Genomic DNA, 20734 nt, shown 5'->3' with positions numbered 1-20734 from the left:
GTGGACTCATTTATTCGGGCGTTGTCAAAACAATCTCATATTTTGGTTGGATTGAACTGGTAGTGTGAAGGCACTTCTGACATCTGTGTTCAAATATCGTACTACTCTACAGAATACTCCCTCCACATGTTGATGTGTGTATGTGTGTTTTTGAATTCAGTTATGCGTGTGAACATGTGCAAAGGATTAGACAGTGCTATATCGTCTGCCAAGGTTAGTTAAGTAAGTTCCTCTAACTAGAGAAAATAATAACTCACAATGTGGCGGTGTTGTAATGAATATATCTACTAAATTTGCTATTTTGTTTTCTGGTTTAGATATATTTAAGTGTAGAAATTAATGTTGCCAATGTTTATACAAAATTAAATCATTCAAATCAGCCAGGTATATAAAAGATTGAATATGAATTTCAGTAATTAAGACTACTTTGTCACTTCAGGTTAAATACTTACTTTTACTTCCTAATACTTTATATTAATTTTGATTTCAGTGTTGGCCCTTTATCGGACACCATAAACTGTTTCTAAAATGGCATGCTATTTCAAATTATTTGTGCTATTTTCTTTTAAGTTTGACAACTTATTTTATTTATAAGTAAGTTTTATCCAGTACATCATTAAAAAGTCTTTAAATTTATGGCTCTCATCTTATTCTCTGAAGAAAGAAAAGTAGCCATCAACTGAAAGCCACAAACTGAGCTACATTTATTGTTACTTTTTATAAAAAATTTTTGCATGTGATGAAGGTTTGAAGAAAAATCATTGACTAAGGTCGGTTTCAGCAACGGTTTTTATTCTATCAAAAAGTACATTCATACAATGTAATAATGACAGGCAGGTAATAATAGGGGTAGGGGTAACCAGTACATGAATATAGAGCTCAGGCATCCTATTGTAAGGTCTGAGTGATTTGGATCACTTTCACATCTCAGAAATGTAGAAAAACAACAACTTTATATTTATTCTTTTAAATTGTTTAATTGAATAAGTACCTACTGAACAGTTGAGTTTGTTAATGTGGCGAAGATGTAGATTGTGGTTATCTGGGTTGTGATGCTGTGGTGTTATCTAAATGTTTGTAACTACATACAGGACTACAGCTGTTTGTAGTTAATTTATATTAAAGTCTTTCTTAGAGTGAAAATGCATTTGTTATGTCATGAGAACGTCACCGACATTTTTCTTTCACATTTATTTGGCTTTTCTTCCGTTTTTATGTTCTGTTCTTCGCTATAAGTTTTTACACAACCCCTTGCGTTGGTCTCCTTCATTTCCAAATATTTATTTCTCATATTATGCTGCCCAAGTCTTTTGTCTCTTTTAGCCCACAACAAATTTTTGTCTCGAAAATATTCTTCAATTTCTGCCAGTGATTTTCCTTGAGTTTCAGGCAAGAACAAATGAGATAATATGCAACAAAAAAGAGCGTTTATACCGAAAAGGAGAAAAACTCCATGCATTTCCAAAGTGTCCTTCAACCAGGGGTATAGTTTAGAGACACAGAACTGTAGTGCATCGTTGGCAGCAAATATGTAGCTACAGGCAAGACCTCGTATTTTAGTAGGAAGTATTTCAGACATAACTGTAGAAGGCAGTGGAAGGAATCCACAAGTATTCGCGGCAATGAATACTAAAATTAGCATTGTCGATATCCACGTACTTGTCTCTGATGATAATGAATGTGTTGTTCTCGTTTGGAAAAATAAGAAACAACTCAGGGTTAATGCAGCACATGCACAAACGCTGCTGGCGACAGTGACATGGGTCCTTCGTGGTACGTAGTACAACAGTGTGTTTGTAAGTAACGTGAAAACCAGGCGAACAAATGCTGTTAGCTGGGCAACCGTGAAACCTGTTGTATTCTTGTCAGTCTCGGAGATCATGTCGACCGCATAAAATACAACCAGCATTGTACCAGTGAGAATTTGAAACAAGTTGAAGATGTGGCCAATGAAGAATGGTTTGAGAATTGAAGGAGATGACAGGATTTTAATTTGTTGCATAATGGTCGGTGTTTTGTCGGCTTCTTCTTCGTTGCTTATGTCTAATTCCATTACTTCTGCTTCCCGTTGTGCTTTGATACTGGACAGCAATTCTTGCAGTTCCAGTTTTGCCTGTAAGGCAGTAAGTTGCTATTCAGGAAGACTTAATTACTTAAAACAGCCAGATCTAATTTATATTACACAGTTCTATTTAAACATAATTTTTATATATACGGCACGCCAAGGTTTCGGAAAGCTGCAGTTATAGTTTTCGGGAATCAGTAAAAATTGAATTGGGGCTAAATGAAATTTTAATCGAATAAATGTCCGGCGAAAATCTTTAGAAAAAGGATTGTTAAATTAAACGAGGCAAATTAAATTATCTGTGTATCTGTTTGTCCATCCATCCCAGTATCTGTCTTTTGCCTGTCTGTCTGACGTGTTTGTTGGAACCTGACGACTCATTGTTGTGTTGGCAAGAGCCCGTCACTAGACCCTACCCTGAGCCAGTTAAATCCCGTCCGTACTCTATTTTTTAAGATCCAGTTTAATAATTTTTAACACTATCTTCCAGAACATGTCTGTGTCTGTCAGGTTTTCCGACTAAAATTTCGGTACATGAATTTGCTTAATTCAGGCGTGTGCTACATGCTTAGCCCATCAATCCTCCCTTGTTTGATCGCCCTAATGATATCTCATAGCCTGTGTATTAAGAAGTTTCTCTTCATCAATTTTTTCCCCTCGTCCTATTAACCTACTTTATCTAATGCTGTCCTCAGGACTTTGCTCCAAAACTCTCTCAATCTTTGTTATCCATTTAGAGTGAAGCTCCACACAGTATCTCCAGTGTATCTGCACCAGTTATTATAAATAATCAGGCCTAGACTACATCGCAGCCAATTGCTTTCTCTACCTCAAAATTCAAATTAAACTTACACAGACTCAGGGATTCTAGCGTCAAACACAGGAGCCTGGTGGTAACTGGTATAATTTGTCTCTAAGATACTGGGGTCAGAGTTCCAGTAGAGGAGCTGACTAAGCTTTCATGATTTTTTCATTTTTTATAACACGGTGACAGTGTCCTATCTGAATAATATGTAATATAATATGTCCACATTCTCAAGAACCCTTTTTAAATTGCTTATAATTATCGTTCAATCACGAATATTTAATTTGATAAACAAGAGAAAGATAATGTATAAGGATAAGCAGTAACTGGCCTCTAAATCTACCTGTTTCTCGTCCCCTCTGAGCCACGTAAAAGCATCTTCTGCTTCTTCCACTAGCCCTTTCTTTGCGAGCCAGACAGGACTTTCGGGTACGAAGAAGAAGGCGGTGAATGATGTCAAAGGTATAGTTGCCAGCACGCCAGCCACAATATGCCAGTGGAGATATGAACCCAGAGCATACACGAGCAAAACTCCCGTTGATAATGCAGTGAAGATACTAGATGAATACAGCCCTCTCAGCCGGGGTGTTGATATTTCACATAGAATAATCTGTTGATAACAATCAGGACATTTGTCATGAAGGTATTACCCAAGAAAAGGAAATATTTAATCGCTTTCAGTCGTAGCCACGTTCATTACCGATTTCGTTGGTGGTCTGGGGAAAATCACGAGAAATGTCAGTGTAATGTTTGGTACCGGCCTGGGATTGAATTCGATTTTCTCTCCAATAAATACTAGATATTTTAGTTCAGAACCAAATTTATTGTGAAGTCTGTTACTCAATAGGCCCATATGGTATTTTTAAGCATTGATAAATATTATAAAAGTAAGCAAACTTTTTCAAGTTATTTAACTTTAGGATAATGAAAAATAAGACCATGGCGACATCACAAATGCTTTTTGTTTGATAGCCATAACTTTGTCATACAACATTTTTCTGGTGGTGTGTTAAAAATTCATCTCCATATTCTGCATGAAACATTTGTGCAGTAATTTTCAATCCTGTGAGTGCAAAATTACGAAATACTGGTAATATGAAATGCCATAATACTGTTTTCATCTCCAGAACGGATTGTCGTAGAAAATTACATTTTAATATTGCGTTATGTTTTAAATATGTAGGTCCAATCGTATAATGTTTAAAGGTTTAATCCTGTAATGCACCACGTCAAAAGCGCGTATTTTTCATACTTACCGACGAGGCTGCGGCTGAGAATCCGCCGGATATTGCAGTAACGAACCTTCCGATTAGTACCGTGAAGTGACTTGGAGCAAAGGCTATGATGATGTAGCCTATGAAGAGTGGCAGGAGGCCCGCTCTCATCGCAAAGCGCCTACCCCAACGTTCCATGGCGAATCCGCCAGCTACAGTGCCTACCGGACTCACACCCGATTGTAGGCTGGCTGTGTAGGAGACAGGTTATATGTGTTACGTATGTGGGAAAAATCACGATCAAACTGAGTGCTGAGATCACGTAACTCAAATTTCTTCGGCTCCGGACCGAAGTTCGGCCAAAATGCTTTTTGCCGAAACTTTTAAACGTAGAGTCACATTTTACTTTAAACTTTTATTGTTTGGGCGATTTTCTGCAGTGGGTCTATGTGCTAAACTAACAACGTGCATGTAGTTTTTTTATTTTCAAATATTTTCTCTGTTTTGAAGCTGCAAACACATATCGGGGTTTGCGGAGACGAATGTAGAAATCTGAAATATATTTTAGAGGACCTGACCATTCAGGGTTTGACACTACTTTTAACTTACAAGATTAGTCTTACCTATCCATGATCCCGTTTCCTCGTCTGTGGGTATGAAGCTGGTGTTGGATTGAAGCTGAGGCAGCAGTACAGCCGAGTAACCCATGTTAGCTCCTAGAGTTATTGAGTACAGAAGTACGGCAGCCACGTTGAAGGTCTGTAGCAGCGCAACGTCTGTAATTACCTGTCTAGTTTGATTCACCGTCCCACAAAATTATTATAGTGACACTTTCAGTGTACTGCCAAAAATAATACATAGGAAACTCAAGCTGTCAATTTTTCGCGTGAATGAAGAAATGTCTTTACATTTATTCAGATGCTGTTGTAATGGGTAGAAAGTACAATATAGCTTAGGGTTCTTTCAACCATGTACAGAACTACGTAACGAAGCGTAAAAGAATTTCTGAAGAAGGATTTTACTCCGTCATATTAAAACATTAATATCGAATGATGCTTGTAGCAGGAACTATGTGTCTAATGGATACAGAAATTGGAATTTGGAAATATTATTTAAATGAGCTTTTGTAATTTAAGAACGTAAGATACTGGATTTAGTAAATCTGTATGTGTTACATAAGAGGCGTGTTTCATATTTGCGTTACTAGAGGGCTTCTTGTTGACGGAAAGAGATCATTCTGCTGAAGAAGTGTTGGCAACATGGCCTTTATATATATATATATATATATATATATATATATATATATGTGTGTGTGTGTGTGTGTGTGTGTGTGTGTGTGTGTGTGTAATGCTAACTGCAATATTTTAACATGATTGATCAAAAAAGAGAGAAAAAAATATACGTATGAAACCCTTCCATATCAGTATTCTGTTGTTGCTCTTTTACGAGTTCTTGGATGCATCGAACTTTTAGACTCCCGTGCTAGTGACGAAATCAGGAAGGATTCTTTTACCGGTACATTACTTCATTATTAAATGGACATATACTTTCATTACCTTCCTCCCTGTTTCAATGCACAAAACATGTTTAAATCATTCTGTCAGTGTACTTGAAGCAACGAACATTACAATTCATTTAGTCGATGATACGCTACAACATACTTTACTGCCAAATTTCAGCATTGCCATCCATGTACGTGCGATTTACAACAGTACCTGGTGAGCCACTCCACTGGAAAGCCAACTTTCAGAATCTCCTTTCTTTGTACTGCCATCCCGTAATGCTTCTCTTTCCATAGAAAGCTTGTTTTGTTCCGTGTGTCGGTTAAGAAGGCTTTGTCTTATAAATCTGTAATAAAGATCATTTCTTAATACTGAGATGTGAGTACAGTGAAGTACTGGACTAGATATCACTGTGTGTGTTTACCAATTAATGACTTCCGAATAAATTACCAATTACACGCGTCACAAAACTTGGTAAGAACTCAAGTTCACATTATAATTGAAAACCACATGAAGTTCGTGGTTTCAAATCCCATGCCAACGATAATACCAACCTTGCAACCAAGTGAATTATGAGGTGGAAGGACAATTAGCATTAATTTAGTACGAAGTACTGAAGCTGCGTCTTTTGATAGGGCAATGAAAGATAAACAGCTTAAAGAACGAACGAGTTGAAAGGCGTGCAGAAAATTATATTCTGGAGAGATTTAAATTACGTCTTATGAGGAAAAATATTGTATTTATATAAAAATATGAAACAACTTCTTTCATATATATTTTTTGGTTTGCGAGTTAATGAATCGTATTTCGCCACGCATAGAATTTCTTTTCCTCTGTTATTCAGATCGAATTATACAGTGTGTTTGTGGGAGACATTTTAGTCCTAAAGCAAGCAATGTCTTACCTGCATGTAGCCGTCGTCTTTCTCTGAGAACTTATGCGAAATAACCCAATACGCTATGCTCCTGCCGCTTTATAGTGATCGTCGCTTGTGTACATTTACGAGTTCATGCTTTTGTGACGCATGTTTCATGTGCACAAACAGACGCGTTTGTTTCGTGATAAAAGGCTGACTTGAAGTATGCACATGTTTCACAGATACCCAACTTCCTTTGCCCGTGCGTAATCCTACGCAGCAGCTAATAACATCACTTCATCTGTCGTCTGTCTGTCTGTACGCATGGCACAGCTCAAAAACGGATGAAATGTTATATGAAACTGGAGAATATTACGAAAAGATGTCGAGCTTTCCAGTTTTAATTTGGATCCAACAATTTGACGTCCATTTTACGTATGAGTACAAATACTTTGTAGGCGGTCTCGCGTCTCTGCGTAGCGTCTATTAAAACAGCATTGTATGTCCACCTGCATGTGTTTATCAATTATAAAATGGCTCCCCTGACATTTCATATTGCGTACTTTTACTTTAGTTCATTTGTGTGTATTTCTTTGCTGCAGGTCTCAAGGCGTGCCCCCCCAAGCATTTGTTGTGTAGAAAGAACTCCATTTGGGTTATTGTCTAATAATGTTTGTGAGGTGTCGGTGGGAGTGTTAGTAGTTGGTACCGTAGATCTTTTGCAAGGAATGTTTCTTCCGCTCGAGGGCTTAAATTCGGATATCCATACATTTTTATTTTAATATGAAGGTGTCTGTCTTCTGGGTTGCAGCGACGTACTTGTCGCCTTTGATGATGATGGAGGCAGAAAGTATTTCTGAACGTCGGTAAACTTCGTTAGACTCCACGGCTCTAGAACCACCCATCTTCATATTCGTCGCACTGAGAACTTAAAATTCTTTAAATATGTTGCCTTTATTGCTTCCAGGGCGACTAGGTTTCATTTCTGGTAGACGCTGCCATGTAAGTTGTGGTGTTGGTCAGCACTGGCATTATATGCTACCTGAAAAGTGCCATTGCTGTCTCCAGTGACAGGAGATTCAGACGCTTAGCTTATGGCTGCTGTTGTCCTTTTGGTTATGTGCTGGGTGAACGTTGTTCCCGTGTTTCGCAGCTCTGTACCGAGATTCCAGTATCAAAACCCTGGCATTGCTGCTAGATTTTCCCTGTTTTCCTAGAAGCCATCATCACTGTCTCGTCTTTGTGTATTCTGAAGTGGTTCGTTCCTGCCCATGCTCCTAGTTTGTCGAAAGACGTTTGCAGATCTTTTGCCTTTCTTGCTGTAATCACCACGTCTTTCGATCGCTCAGCTGAAATCCCTGTTACATGCCGTTTGGTTTAAATGTTTTTTGCCGAGGTCCGAAAATTTGTCACCCGTAATATATAATTTGAGGTCGTGTGTGTAATGTTTCAAGTTCATAACATCCATAACATAATTTTCTATAATAGTCGAGGGAAAGTAAACTTTAATATTTCCGCTTTTTGTAACCGCCCAGGCGGGAGTTGATATTACATTTCCTTTTGGGGCAAAGATTGAAATTTTGATTGTCAAACCAAAGCATGTTTAAGGTAAAAGAAAAAGGAGTTTTGCCGACTGTTTCAACACAACACTTTGTGAGCTTGGGAGGGGTGGACGTACGTGCGGAGGTGGCAGTGATTTGTAAGAGGATTGTGAATTAATAAAGTTGTGGGTTGATTTCCTACGAACTGACCTTGAACACAACTGAGATGAGTCGTTGCCTACCGACCAGCTGAGCTAAGCAAATATCCCTGAGAGATCCCGAAGACCCAACAATCCCTACCAGCAACATCGTAGCGGACGCTGTGATCTACCGGTCCGTGGAAACGAACGGTTACTCTGTTTATGCGAATTGTACGTGCATCTATCAGTGGATGTTTGAAGTATATATGATGTCACACCCATCGAATGGGGCGTAAAGAACGCCTTTGGAGCTTATGTCTATTCTGCACAGTACGTCTTACCAATGTTTTTAATCTGAATTTATACACTACTTGATCGCACGTGCGTCTAATCTGAAGTCTGTCTGCACGTTGGCATCGCGGCTTCAAAAGATTACTCTCCTCTCAGATCCAAATTTAAAGATTTTAATCTGTTTCAGTTAGTTCACGAACTGTTGAAACACGTTATCTAATAACTTGATTGGCTAGCGCTTAAATGGGGAACGTCGCTAACTTACTCACTACAGGATAGCTTGGCTCCGGTCATCTAAAAATGAATTCGACACTGACCCCATTTCCAGTACCTCAGATTTGTTGGCTGCAGAATCGAGTGTTCGGAGCCATTTGTCTTTCAGCACATGACCGTAACGCATCTCAGATCAGCTCCAAATTCTCTCACTGACGACCAAAAAAACCCTACGCGAAATGAAACGGGCGATTTGTAAGGGCACATATTTTCCTCTTTATTTTACTGTCTTAATTTGAAGGCCAACGCGATCCGTCGATTCTCCGTCCGAGCGCAGGCAAACGAACATTTGGTAATGCTACCCGTTTTAAAAGGCAAAGTTTTGCATCCCTGTTCTGAAGTAACAGCAACACGTGAACCATTAATAAAATCATACTTACAAACGCTACGATGTGGGATGAGTTATGTTTTGTCTGATGGCATATGTTTATTTACGCTGTTTGCTTTTTGTTTTCGCACAATTGCGTTATGTGTGAAACACATTAATTTCAATACCACAGTGATGAAAAAAAGAGAGAGAAAGAGACCGTTGCTTCTCCATTCCCTTCCTGTGAACTCTTGTGCTACATGAATTGTATCACACAAAAATCGCACGTTTAAAGAGAAAGTACTTCATATTCCAGAGGCTTTTGAGCGTGTCACAAAGACGCAATGACTGCATATGTGCTTCCAATGTCTTACCGTCTCTTAGAATTCATTCAGTGAAAGGAAGTATCTTCAAGTGTTGGCTTATGAAGGTCTGGTTTTGGTATCGTAATAGTAAGCCTACTTAACCATTTAAGACTTTCAGCCTTGCACATTGTGCGGGTCATGATACTATTTCTCTCTCATTACATCAGAACGTTAAAGTGTTTGAGTACCGTTTTACTGAAACTTGAAACCTGTCTATACTGTAGCAATTATTATTATTATAATACATTTTTGCCACAAAGAGGAGTTAAATGCGAATTTTATTAAAATGCGTTTACAAAGGGAATATAGAGCATAAAAAATGGCGACGCAGTCGGTAAATAGGCACGAGAAACAATAGTAATTAGGCCGTAATTTATTTTATGTAAATGAAATGAATAAATCGAATATTTATAATATGTGCTGGTTAATTGTGGATGGATTGAAGGTAACTTATTACAAAAATTTAGAAGCAACATTTCAATCATGTAACTTAAAAGGAACGTTGACGGAATGTCTAAAATTCCGCTCCTTATATGCATACAGCCGTAAGTTCCGGAAAGGCTTCTGATGTCTCTTTTCTTTCACGTATTTCATCTGTTCAGGTAAGCTAGTAGACTCGAAATTAATAAATTAAGATCCATGTCTTCGATTTGACATGGGGTGTGTCAGTATAAATCATTCTATATTGTGTGGTGGAAATGCGGCTAGTAACTGAGATTTGAGATTCTCACATCATGGCGGCGAGTATGAAGATAGTGGTCTTCTGGGTTCTTGCGTCGTGTAGTCTGGTAGAAGTTTAACAACTTTTCAGGGGTCCTTGCTGTATCGATCATCAGGGCGATCGCTCTGGCTTCGAACCTTCCGTTTTAATTTGGTAACGATACAACCTCTGGTGAATGCCCCTTTTTAGCCTAGCCTTAATTTATGTGACAGTGTTTTTAAAATATATATTACAACAAAAACATATTTAATAACGAATATAAAATATGATAACTATGATAAGACATTATCCATTGTATTTTATTTAAAATTAAACATTGAGATTCTGAAAAGTTTTACGCTTCAGAGAGCAGGTGCTTCCCTTTCTTTATTGAAGGTAGTACTGTTTGGAGCCCGTTAGGAATTATTTTGCTCCAGGGGCCAGTTTTTTAGAATTTGTATTTTTAACATTTAAAACACAGACAATGGATAATGTCTTAACAGCGTATCACAGTAATTTTTGTGCAGTATTTCCAAAGAAGGAATGATGTAAGTATAGGTAAAATAATAATTATCAGTTTTATAGCTGATTTTCCGCGTTATAGAAATTGTCTTTTTATTTTTAAACATTATAACAGGTTTCTTTTTTAAGTATGATAGCCTTGTAAAGTTTAAATATAATGGATTTGTATTATACTACATACCATGAATTTTGATAATACTCACATTCCAGTGACAGTCTCGAGAATTCTGTCGTCTTTAAAAGACTTTTTTTACGTTGCGTGCTGTTGCCAAAGTGCAATATTTTGCTACATCTAAATATGTCACATCTCAATTTATAAGAGGCACTTGACCATTTCAACGTCTAACTTGCATCTCATAATCTCCCGACGTAATACCACTGTGCCTCAACACGATATTCCTTCCCACCCACATGACATTTGGTTGACAAAAATAGTTCTCTATTTCCGACAGGGATTTCTCACTGCTTTCTGGTAAGAAAAGGTACATAAAGAACGTTCCTATTGCCGCTGTAATACCAAAAACACCGAAAATTCCGTGCACCCCCAGCAAGTTACAAAGCCACGGGAAGATCTTAGTTGTAACAAAAAATCCAAGATAGGTAGCAGCGAGAATGAAACCTCCTACTGAACCTCGAATTTTACCTGGTAGCAATTCTCCCATTGCAATTCCTGGCATGCAAAAATAGCCACAAGTGTTTGATGCTACATAAGCCAGTATACTTGCAATAATAAACACATTACACGCCGGAAATTCGTGGCTCGTAATATTTATCCCATTCTTCATATATAAGAAGGCGCCAACAGACAACGCTGATATTGTCTGTAGTGATCCTGCTATAATGACGAGAGGTCGACGTCCTATCCAGACCAAGAGGAAACACATGACAATGGCGAAGAGCAATCTAACAGCTGCTGTGAGGACTGCCGTCAGGAACCTGTCAAGTCCCAGGCCCTCATTACTTCCCGCTTGCGTGATTATATCAACTGCATAGAATATTACAAGATAAGTTCCAGAAATGACCTGGACCAAATAGAAGACACTGACGATGATGAGTGGCTTGAAGATATGGGGTTTCGAGAGATCCCGACAACAGCTTTTGGCGTTTTTCACTGCAGGCTTTCCATAGTTGCTAGTCAGGCCCTCCTCCTTCTCTTGTTCGTATCTCGAAATCAGCTGCTGTAGCTCACGTCTCGCCTGCCAGCAGAATTAATTACAGGTTACTAGGTTGAGGAGGAGTTTCGCTGTAATCATTTGTTGCTACTTCAGGTATTAGATGAGTGCCACTGCTAATAATCTTTCACAAATAAAAGCGATATAAACATTGTCGATGATGGTCTTCTGGGTTTTAACACCGGTGTGGACTTGGAGACTGATACCAGCGTTTCGGAGAAACTACTGCCTCCATCTTCAGGGCTTCAGCCCGCACAGGCAAGTCCACACGGCGTTACAGATCAGAAGATTAAGATCGATATTTTAACCACCGTTATAACTTCAAATCCCGAACATTAATTGTGTTATTATAAGCTATCCTATATCTTGCACTATTGGTTATTAGCCTCTGAGAGAGAAATCTGGCCCGGACTTCACGGAAACTTGTTTAATTTTTTAGATCCTGTTTGTCCAGGCGAATGCCGGATTAAGAAACTTAAAATCAGGCCACGATCGCTCCTTTGATATTTCTGACCTCACTTGTATTAAATCTCCGTAAGTAGACTGGCTATCCTGACTGAGATTTTTCGTGGTTTCCTAAGTTTCTCCAAGCAAATCCTGGGACAGTACCCTATATCAGCCCACTGTTGTTTCCTCCCAACAGCCTTCTCAATTCATGATCCACTAAACATCCTATCATAGTCTGAACCACTGACAGCGTCGTTAAATAAACACTCACATTTATCCCCACTCCTCCTCCACGAAGCCACCTCAGGGCTTTCTCAGCTTCCTCGATCTTGTTATTTCTGACGAGCCACACAGGGCTCTCTGGAAGCAGGATGAACGCCACCAAGGAAAACAGAGGGAGTACAGTGCTGATTCCAGACACGACTTTCCAGTCCATAACCGCTCCCATCATGTAGACCAGAAGGATCCCGAGTGAGTGACTCAAGAAGTTTGTCCCTGTTAGCATCCCCCTGATACGGGGCTCTGATATCTCACCCACCAACACCTAAAACACGCATGTGATTTTCCGTTTATGTCAGGATTTCTCGGCCTTTACGAGATCTGAGTCCATAATCGTTATTTATTATTGACTCGGTGGCCAAAAGTTTATAAGCGAAATTCATTTCTGCTGCAAATAGTTTTTTTCTTGAAAAATGCCGCACTGCAGGAAAATCGATTTATAAAACAATGGAGCCCGTAAAAATATTTGTTGATGTCCCTCTGACTACGTTTCATCAGTACAGTTTTTTCTGCCCAGTTGCCATGTTCGCGCTCTCGTTATGTCCAAAACGGACCTTCTTTACGAAAATAATGTTGTAGACTTCCACGAATTTTAACGGAACTGGGTGTACACTGGCAGCATCTGGCTTCAGGTTTAGCAGCAACGAGGGCATTGCAAATTGTATAGCCCAGCAAGAAGTGCACACCTGTGTGGGCCCAATGGTAAGGCCCGATGCAAAACCCGCCATGGCTCTTGCTGTGAGGATGACGGCATGGCGTGTCGCTAAGGAAAGGGCGATCCAGCTGGCCGTGAAAGGAATAGTACACAATATGAGGGTGGTTCGACGGCCCCACCGGTCCATCAGCATGCCGCTGAGGAAGGCTCCGAATGGACTGGCGATTGACTGGACACTGGCTGCAATCAAACGTGAAAATTATGTTGAAGGTGGAAAACATTCCGCACATAATTGTCGCTTGGTTCTCTAAACGCTATGCTCTTTTAAGTATATATTATCACATGGTTCTACCTACCTAACTGACTGGCCTCTTGATAGGTTAAACCATTCCTGCGTACGAAACGTATTCGCTGGATTTAGTAACCGGTGCCTTACAACTCTAATTGACGGGATTTTTGTCATGGTTAAAGGCCTTGACATGACTAGGGCCTCGTTACTGATGGGAGAATCCTTGAAATTTTGATGTTCACTTTTTATGATTGTCACGTCTCTCTGATTTTAAATTATGTGCAGGCTATAATTATTATGACGTAACTATACCTGTTTCGAGGTGCTACAAATCATTGGACTGCATTGTAGACTTATTTCTATTTGTAGTACTGTATAATGTGACACCGGTCTTTAGAAAACCCACGGCTGTTTCACCGACCCAGTATATGATCCTAATGTGGGCGGGGACAAGTATCTCACCTATCCATGATCCAAGCTCGTCGTCTGTGGGCAGCGTGCTGTTCTCGTTCTTCAGCTGAGGTATCAGTATCGCCGAGTATCCAACGTGGATACCACAGCAAGTAGTCAGCAGGAACACGGCGCCGGCCACTAGAGACTGACGGAACACACGCTGTTTTACTAATCTGTATCGACTGACCAAGTAGAGTCGTAATTGTGATTGATGCAACAGGGTAGCCGTTCCTCGTCTGGGCACCTCTCTATGATAGCTACATAACAACTGCGCTAACCGCTCAGTTGTAGTGTAGTCAGCGAGATGAAATATAGAGGCACGTGGCAGATTTCTTCTTGAGAAGCTAATAGTCACTTGTCGAGTGAAATCCCTATTTCCTACAGAAGTTGAAATTTCATTACCGTGATTCAAGAGGCCGCTGCTGAGCCAGATGAGTCCAGTTCATACCCTCAAAACCTGGATATTAGTTCAATTTTAATAAGAAATAATACACTTGAGGTACTTATAATGACGGGATAACAGAAAACAGATCTACTTAGTAGGGGACTTACGTACAAGCATATAATTGTTCATATGTCCTTGAAGTTCGCATAGTATTTTATTCCAATACCAGTTTTATTTGAATATCAGTCTGAAGAAGTGGAAATTATTGATGTCATAAAGCTATCGATAAACCTGTTATGGAAAAACACACTGAAAGTTTGTAAATAGCTTAAAGTAGTTCTGGTTTGTTTCCTAGAACTTGGTATTCAAACCTTTTATTTGAAGTAACCTTCTAAACATTTTCATAGCAAGGTGGCCGACAAACGTAGTTTTCCCATGGAACTATCTGCTCACACAGTCGCGCTCCTTGCGAACGAAATTTGGTCACTTCATGGCACTTTATCAACTCCTGAGATTACTGTGCACGATAAATCGCTGGGGTCCCTGTTCTGGTATATTCTCAGTATTTCTCTGAAGGGACAGAGGAAAACTAAGAAAAAATCAATCAGGATAGCTGATCTTCCGCTCGGTGTTCGAATCAGTGATTTTCATTATGAATCTCAGTTCCGTTTGGTGTTGTTGCTCCTGTACACTTATAATAAATTGTGAACCACTCTTAAACAGCTTCGTTGTTGCTGATTCTGGTTTTGTGTCATGTTCCTGTACGTAATTTTACTTATGCTTTTATTTACTTGTAGAATTTTCTGTTTAGTGGCCTGTAGGTAAACGTATGCCTTACTCTTTATGTTACTTACAATACTCTTACATCACCATTATAAACAAATACACTTTGTACTGGTCCTTCATTTCCGTCACGTAAGGATTGTCTTGGGTATTTGTGATAGAATATTCTAGAAGAAAATTAAAAAGTAGTGGGGTTATAAAACATATTTCCTATGACCCACTCTCTAGAATTGAATGCCACCAACATAAGGGGTCATTTTATAAACTGTATTTTATGTAATGGAGAGATTATGCAAATTATGGTGATGAAAGAAGTGTTTTCGCACAGATGGTTGAACTTACTTGGGCGATTATTCCTCGTGGAGAAGGGTGAATATTCTCTGTTTGGACATCTTCATTCCTGGTGTCGCCATTACTTAGGGTCTGTCCATTGGAGGTCACCACAGTATCTACTGGTGTAGATTCATCTTTTAGTATCGGAATATTTTCTAGTGGCCTGCGAAAATAAATATTTTGTTCCATTAACATTTTTACACCAACCGGCTTGGTGTGTGTATAAAGTGAAATGTGTGGGTGTTTGTGGGATTCGACTTTCTGAACCAAAACCGTCAGACTGAGCTGTATTTAAAAGTAATTTAAAACAACTTCAGCCATTAGAACAATACAGCCCCAGCATGATTTCAGACAAACGTAATAATCTTTTCTGCGTAATACGCAATAAAACACTTTCTTGGTCTTAACGCTGATAAGCACGTAAATTCTGGTGGACAGACAATTCGCGACAAACAGGAACTTTTCCTTTCGTTATAAAACTTGAATAAACGATATGATAATTGTTTATTAATATCTAGTTCAGTGCTGTGTAAGTGCGGTATATGTAACATTCGTCTGCATAAAGGTAGGATTAAGGTAATTCGAACCATGTCTTAGATAATCTGAAACACAAGAGCTGACTTCAAACTATTGGCCTCCCTGCTGCTGCACTTACATTCCTCCTTCTATAATATTCAAGGATGTGACCAGAGTACAAAGTGCACATCCGGTGTGAGATAGTGTTATTATTATTGGATGAATAGACGCTATGTTTGGGAGTTTTTACAGTCGTATTATCAGTGTCGAAATAAAATGCTTGGTTACCTCTACTTCTGTCTTACGTAGATTCTAACAGTGCGTAATTTATCCAGTCGTGACTTCCAAATATCCCAGTTTTCTTCCTCATTAAATTTCCAAATCTCGTTGTTGTTCGACCATTATAATTAATGTCACGGGTCTAAGAGCTGTGGATCTGATATTGAAATAAGCAACAACCATGCTCCTTTCACAAACCCTTACTCTCTCACAATCCATGAACAACTTCCATCTCATTTGACGATGTATGCCTTCCTGAATTTTAAACAGTATCCTAAGACCCAGCAACAGCAAAGTGTGTCAAAGCACAGCGTTACCAAATAATAAATTCATCTTACCGTTAAGTCTGTTGCTGTCAAAGAAATATTTGTTATGAAAATAAAATGGTTGAGTAGAGTGCAGTGTCATTATTCTGTCCAGTTTAACGTGCCTCATGCTCTGCATACTCGGGTAGTGTGTTAAGATGTAAATTATGCAGCTGAATGAGTGCAACTTGAAATGGACCAGGAAATAGCAGAGTGGAGATTAAGATCTATAGTGGCGGAACATGATTTTGCAGTTGACACTCCTTACAGTTCTTCTAGACGATTATATTACGCATTGCATGCTAACTGAAAGCAGCCTGGGTCTGCAGTTCGTCTCTTTTGTAGCCAGTTCTGAACAAATTAGGACGGAGCAGTGAAGGATTTGAATTAGCCGAGTTGACCTCCGATTAAATTTCTGTCCTCCCGAATTGGAGGAACACGTGCACCAACAAGACTTTGCAAGCGCAAGCCGACATCATTCATGTGCTACGACGCAAACATGAAACCAAAAGCAGGTCCACATCAATGTAATGAACTCTCCCAACTTCCCTCATGAGATAAGGTCGCCCTGGTTGCTAGGCCGCTGCTCACACCAGTTGCGCAAAATATGTGCATGAACGAACATGGTGTTCATACTCTAACATTACTTTGCACCAAAATCCCTTGCTTCTGTTTGTGAAGAATTTTGCAATTTCCTGACAAGGGAATATCGACTGATAGCAAAATAATACTGATAGCAATGCTGATAACAAACTGATAACAAAACTTCGGGACACAAGAAGTGTTTGTCTGCGTCTTACCGATTTGAAGCAGCGCATCAGCTGCTGGGATACCGCTCCAAAAATTCAGTACTTCCACTGGTTTCGTCATTTTGTGTCTGAAGGAGTTTATGTGAAGCAGTTAGGGTTGCGTATCAAATGTAACATTCTGTACGTGATTTTTCCATATTTCTTCATGTCCCTGCAGAATTCTGATTTACACCAGTTATTTATTTTTACCAATATTTACACTCATTTGTTGCTAGTCGTATGTAGGTGAATGCTGAATGCAAGGTTGAAGTTTGCCCTGTCTTTGTTTGATATGCATAAAATAAATCCATATTGGGGAGAGCACGCTTATTTGCCCACATATTTCAACTGATAAACTATTGGACATATTTCAGTGAGAGATGCTGGAGTTTTACACCAAAAGTTGCCAAGTAAATTTAATTTTTGCTGAGTCTCCTACATAAAGTTAAAATATTAACTGGCCAAAATCCATATTTTAAAAGAGGGCCCATGTACAGACAGTAAATACATGGTATAAAATATATACCTCATTAATCGAAGTAAATGGAAAATAATGTCTCATTGCATTTTCGTATTTTTTATGTTTGGAACGACAGATTTGTATGTAATGTACAACAAATGAATATTATGGCCAATGAGCCACGCAAAGGACACATTTACACATTATGTTTTCCAAATGTGTACATTTTCACTCTTTGCTTTTGAGTAGGTACGAGTGGTTAAACGCTAGTTGTGAAGTTAGGGCACTTACCTTGAAATCGGCGACTTGAAACAACAAAGAGATCTGTCAGGTCATCCTGCTTTGTGAATTTAGTTCCCTGAACCCCCTGAGATGATTCAGAGTCCGTGCTGACTTCCTTCTCGTGAATTCCTATACATAACTTTACCTTTTTTTTTACCTGGTCGTGCTTTGCTCTTCTTCAGTTGTCATTCCTATTACAAGGCTGTAGCAGCAATATGAGGCTGCGTGTTGGAGAACCAGACTTGTCCGCTATGACACAGGCAGCCTTCACTCGTGGTAGGAGGCCGGCAACTGAGCTTTTTGACCGATATCCCAAGATGTGTGCCTCCGAACAAAGCGAAGGAGGCAACCTACTTCCAAGTCAAGCATCACCGAGTATCATTACAGTCGCCGAGTCTCCTTTTAACCTTGATGTGGGAGTACAATTGTGTCATGGCTCAGGTGGTCATGAAACAACAGTTGCCGTCTTCCTCTTAAGCTGCATTCACTGCTATTGGTCCCTCGTCGACTAACTTATTTTTATTTATGTTTGCGTCACTGATTATATTTGAAAAATCTGTGCGGGCTGAATGTTTAATAACAATAAATTTGGGTTGAACCAAGGAATCCTACCATAACCTGGTCTAAAATTAGTAGTTTGAGAAAGTTAATTTAAATTGGAGCAAGCTAAAAAAAGAATTTCTGCAGGCCAAGACGAAGACATTTGAAGAAACGTAAGCTCCCAGAAATAGTTTTTTATTATTGTTAAGAGCTGTACTACTTTTCTCTTGATTGTGCACCGTAGTGTTAGTTGATGTGATACTTCAATAAATACCAAAGTTTGCTACCGCTTTGCCGTTTGCGACTTCTCTGAACGGAACATTAATATTCTCAGCTCTCATAATGTGCAGTGTTTACCAGAGTCTGTTTCAGTCGGTGTATTTAATAATCAGTTTTAGAGCTGTTTTTCGCCGTTAAAAATATTTTATTAATTTCTAGTTACGTATGTTTTTAGGCGGCTTTGGTGCTAATTTTGAGCACGACGTACTGAAGGCTTTATATAATTTAAGACGAGATTAATAGTAGTACTGATGAAGTAGCAGTGGGACTTTCCTAGAGCCGATTCTTTATCTGCGTAACATTAAAAAGAAGTACAAAAAGAACCATGACCATCCCAGTTAAATTCACTACGACGGCATGTGTGAGAAACGTCCCGGTTTACCTTCACGTGTTTCACGAAACCGAACTGGCCGAATGTAGACGATACAGGCGATGCAGGCGGCCTCAAATCGAAAACTGTTTCATATTAAAGATACGGGCGTGGAAAACGCATTTTGCCTCACATGGACTTTTTCTTCTGTAGCCTACGCTGAACTCGTTTTTAGAGGGAAATTTGAGGTTCCTTTAGCGGTGAAGAAATCGATGTTGGTCTTCGTGGTTGTAACGTCTTGTGTTTAGATACCAACATTTTGGAGGGGCAGACTGCCTTCATGTCCAAACCTCCCGCGGTTAAACCTACATGTTCTCACATTTTGCATCAAGTACAAGGTATACATAAATTGGGAGACTGATAAAAACACCACAATAATGTGAAATTCGTTCTTGATTTTCTCACACTGTGGGCAAACTGAAGTCCCGGTAGTATTCACTTCAAGCCACGGCAAGTATCGTTACAGAGTAGTTTTAGAGTCTAATTAACTTGTGTACAATCATGAACTCTTATTCATAAGTTGATATAATTGCGTCATATTGTGAATTAAAATTTAATTATTCGTGTTTTTTCCGTCTAATCACAATTGTATATAAATAAAATTATACATAAGATATTAAAATATCATTTACATATTTGGTACAACTTTTTACTACATGTTTCGGTTACATTGAACCATCTTCAGGTGTAAAGTTAAAAGTTAAAAATTATAATCTTATAAACTAAAACTTAATTACTGTTGTTGTGTAACTTCTGATGATGTTTACCTTCCATTTTTATTTATATTTTTACCTTATTACATTTTGTCTTCTATACTCTTTCTTTCAAGTTCAATAATAATTAAAAATATTTTAAATTGTTTACGTTACAGGCCAATGTTAAACCACTATCACTTCAAAATATACCCTCACTCCAATGAATTTGGAAGTAAACATCATCAGAAGTTACACAACAACAGTAATTAAGTTTCAGTTTATAAGATTATAATTTTTAACTTTTAACTTTACACCTGAAGATGGTTCAATGTAACCGAAACATGTAGTAAAAAGTTGTACCAAATATGTAAATGATATTTTAATATCTTATGTATAATTTTATTTATATACAATTGTGATTAGACGGAAAAAAACACGAATAATTAAATCATGAACTCGCACTTCAAGGTAAGCGTCCTGTTTAGCATTTCATGCCCGTGAGTGTTGAGGAAATATTTATTATACGCAGACTGCTTACAAATAAGTCTTGTGACGTCAGTCAATACATTAGAAATATTACCGAAATACTTGCAGCAACGTCCTTAGATGTGTATACCTATCCATTAATCTTGGCCAACACACCCATTTATTCTAATCTAAGCTTCGTTTGAATAGAATAAGATAATGTGGGAAAAATTATACGTTTCTGTATTGCAATCGCTCATTTTGCCGTATTCCTTTTTAAAATAATTTGTGTGTTTGTGACCGCGTGACAGACAGAGACCGTCCGTCCCCTCGTAATTACTCTGAACCACTCTGATGGATTATTATGAAATTAGGTAT

The 20734-nt window shown here is 38.7% G+C and overlaps 2 protein-coding genes across 4 annotated transcripts in view; one reads left to right on the top strand and one right to left on the bottom strand.

Moving 5' to 3' along the window:
• The window catches only part of LOC110828533 (uncharacterized), a 281385-nt gene that overhangs the window by 97903 nt on the left and 162748 nt on the right, over nt 1–20734 (top strand). The window lies entirely within an intron of this gene.
• Nucleotides 772–18432, bottom strand: LOC110828530 (uncharacterized). The gene is made up of 12 exons (XM_087356766.1): nt 18165–18432; nt 15387–15540; nt 13886–14021; nt 13166–13374; nt 12472–12744; nt 10920–11777; nt 6491–6513; nt 5800–5932; nt 4708–4843; nt 4127–4335; nt 3214–3480; nt 772–2113 (listed from the first exon to the last, which is right to left on the bottom strand). Exons 1-12 carry the CDS (start codon nt 18194–18196, stop codon nt 1157–1159), a joined length of 3387 nt encoding a protein of 1128 aa, XP_087212892.1. The 5' UTR covers nt 18197–18432; the 3' UTR covers nt 772–1156.

Source organism: Zootermopsis nevadensis, unplaced genomic scaffold, assembly GCF_977971745.1.
Source record: "Zootermopsis nevadensis isolate Lab colony 2312 unplaced genomic scaffold, Znev_1.0 Znev_ptg000027l, whole genome shotgun sequence".
NCBI classification, from domain to species: domain Eukaryota; kingdom Metazoa; phylum Arthropoda; class Insecta; order Blattodea; family Termopsidae; genus Zootermopsis; species Zootermopsis nevadensis.
This window is presented reverse-complemented; position numbering and strand designations above follow the sequence as displayed.

Excerpts from the sequence above, each read along its gene's own strand:
- LOC110828530 (XM_087356766.1), bottom strand. The coding sequence starts at position 18,196 with ATGACAACTGAAGAAGAGCAAAGCACGACCAG. Across the intron at positions 14,022-15,386 it reads CACGAGGAATAATCGCCCAA|TCTCTAGTGGCCGGCGCCGT; the intron begins GTAAGTTCAACC and ends GTGTTCCGTCAG. Across the intron at positions 4,844-5,799 it reads CCAGTGGAGTGGCTCACCAG|ACCTTCAACGTGGCTGCCGT; the intron begins GTACTGTTGTAA and ends GCGCTGCTACAG.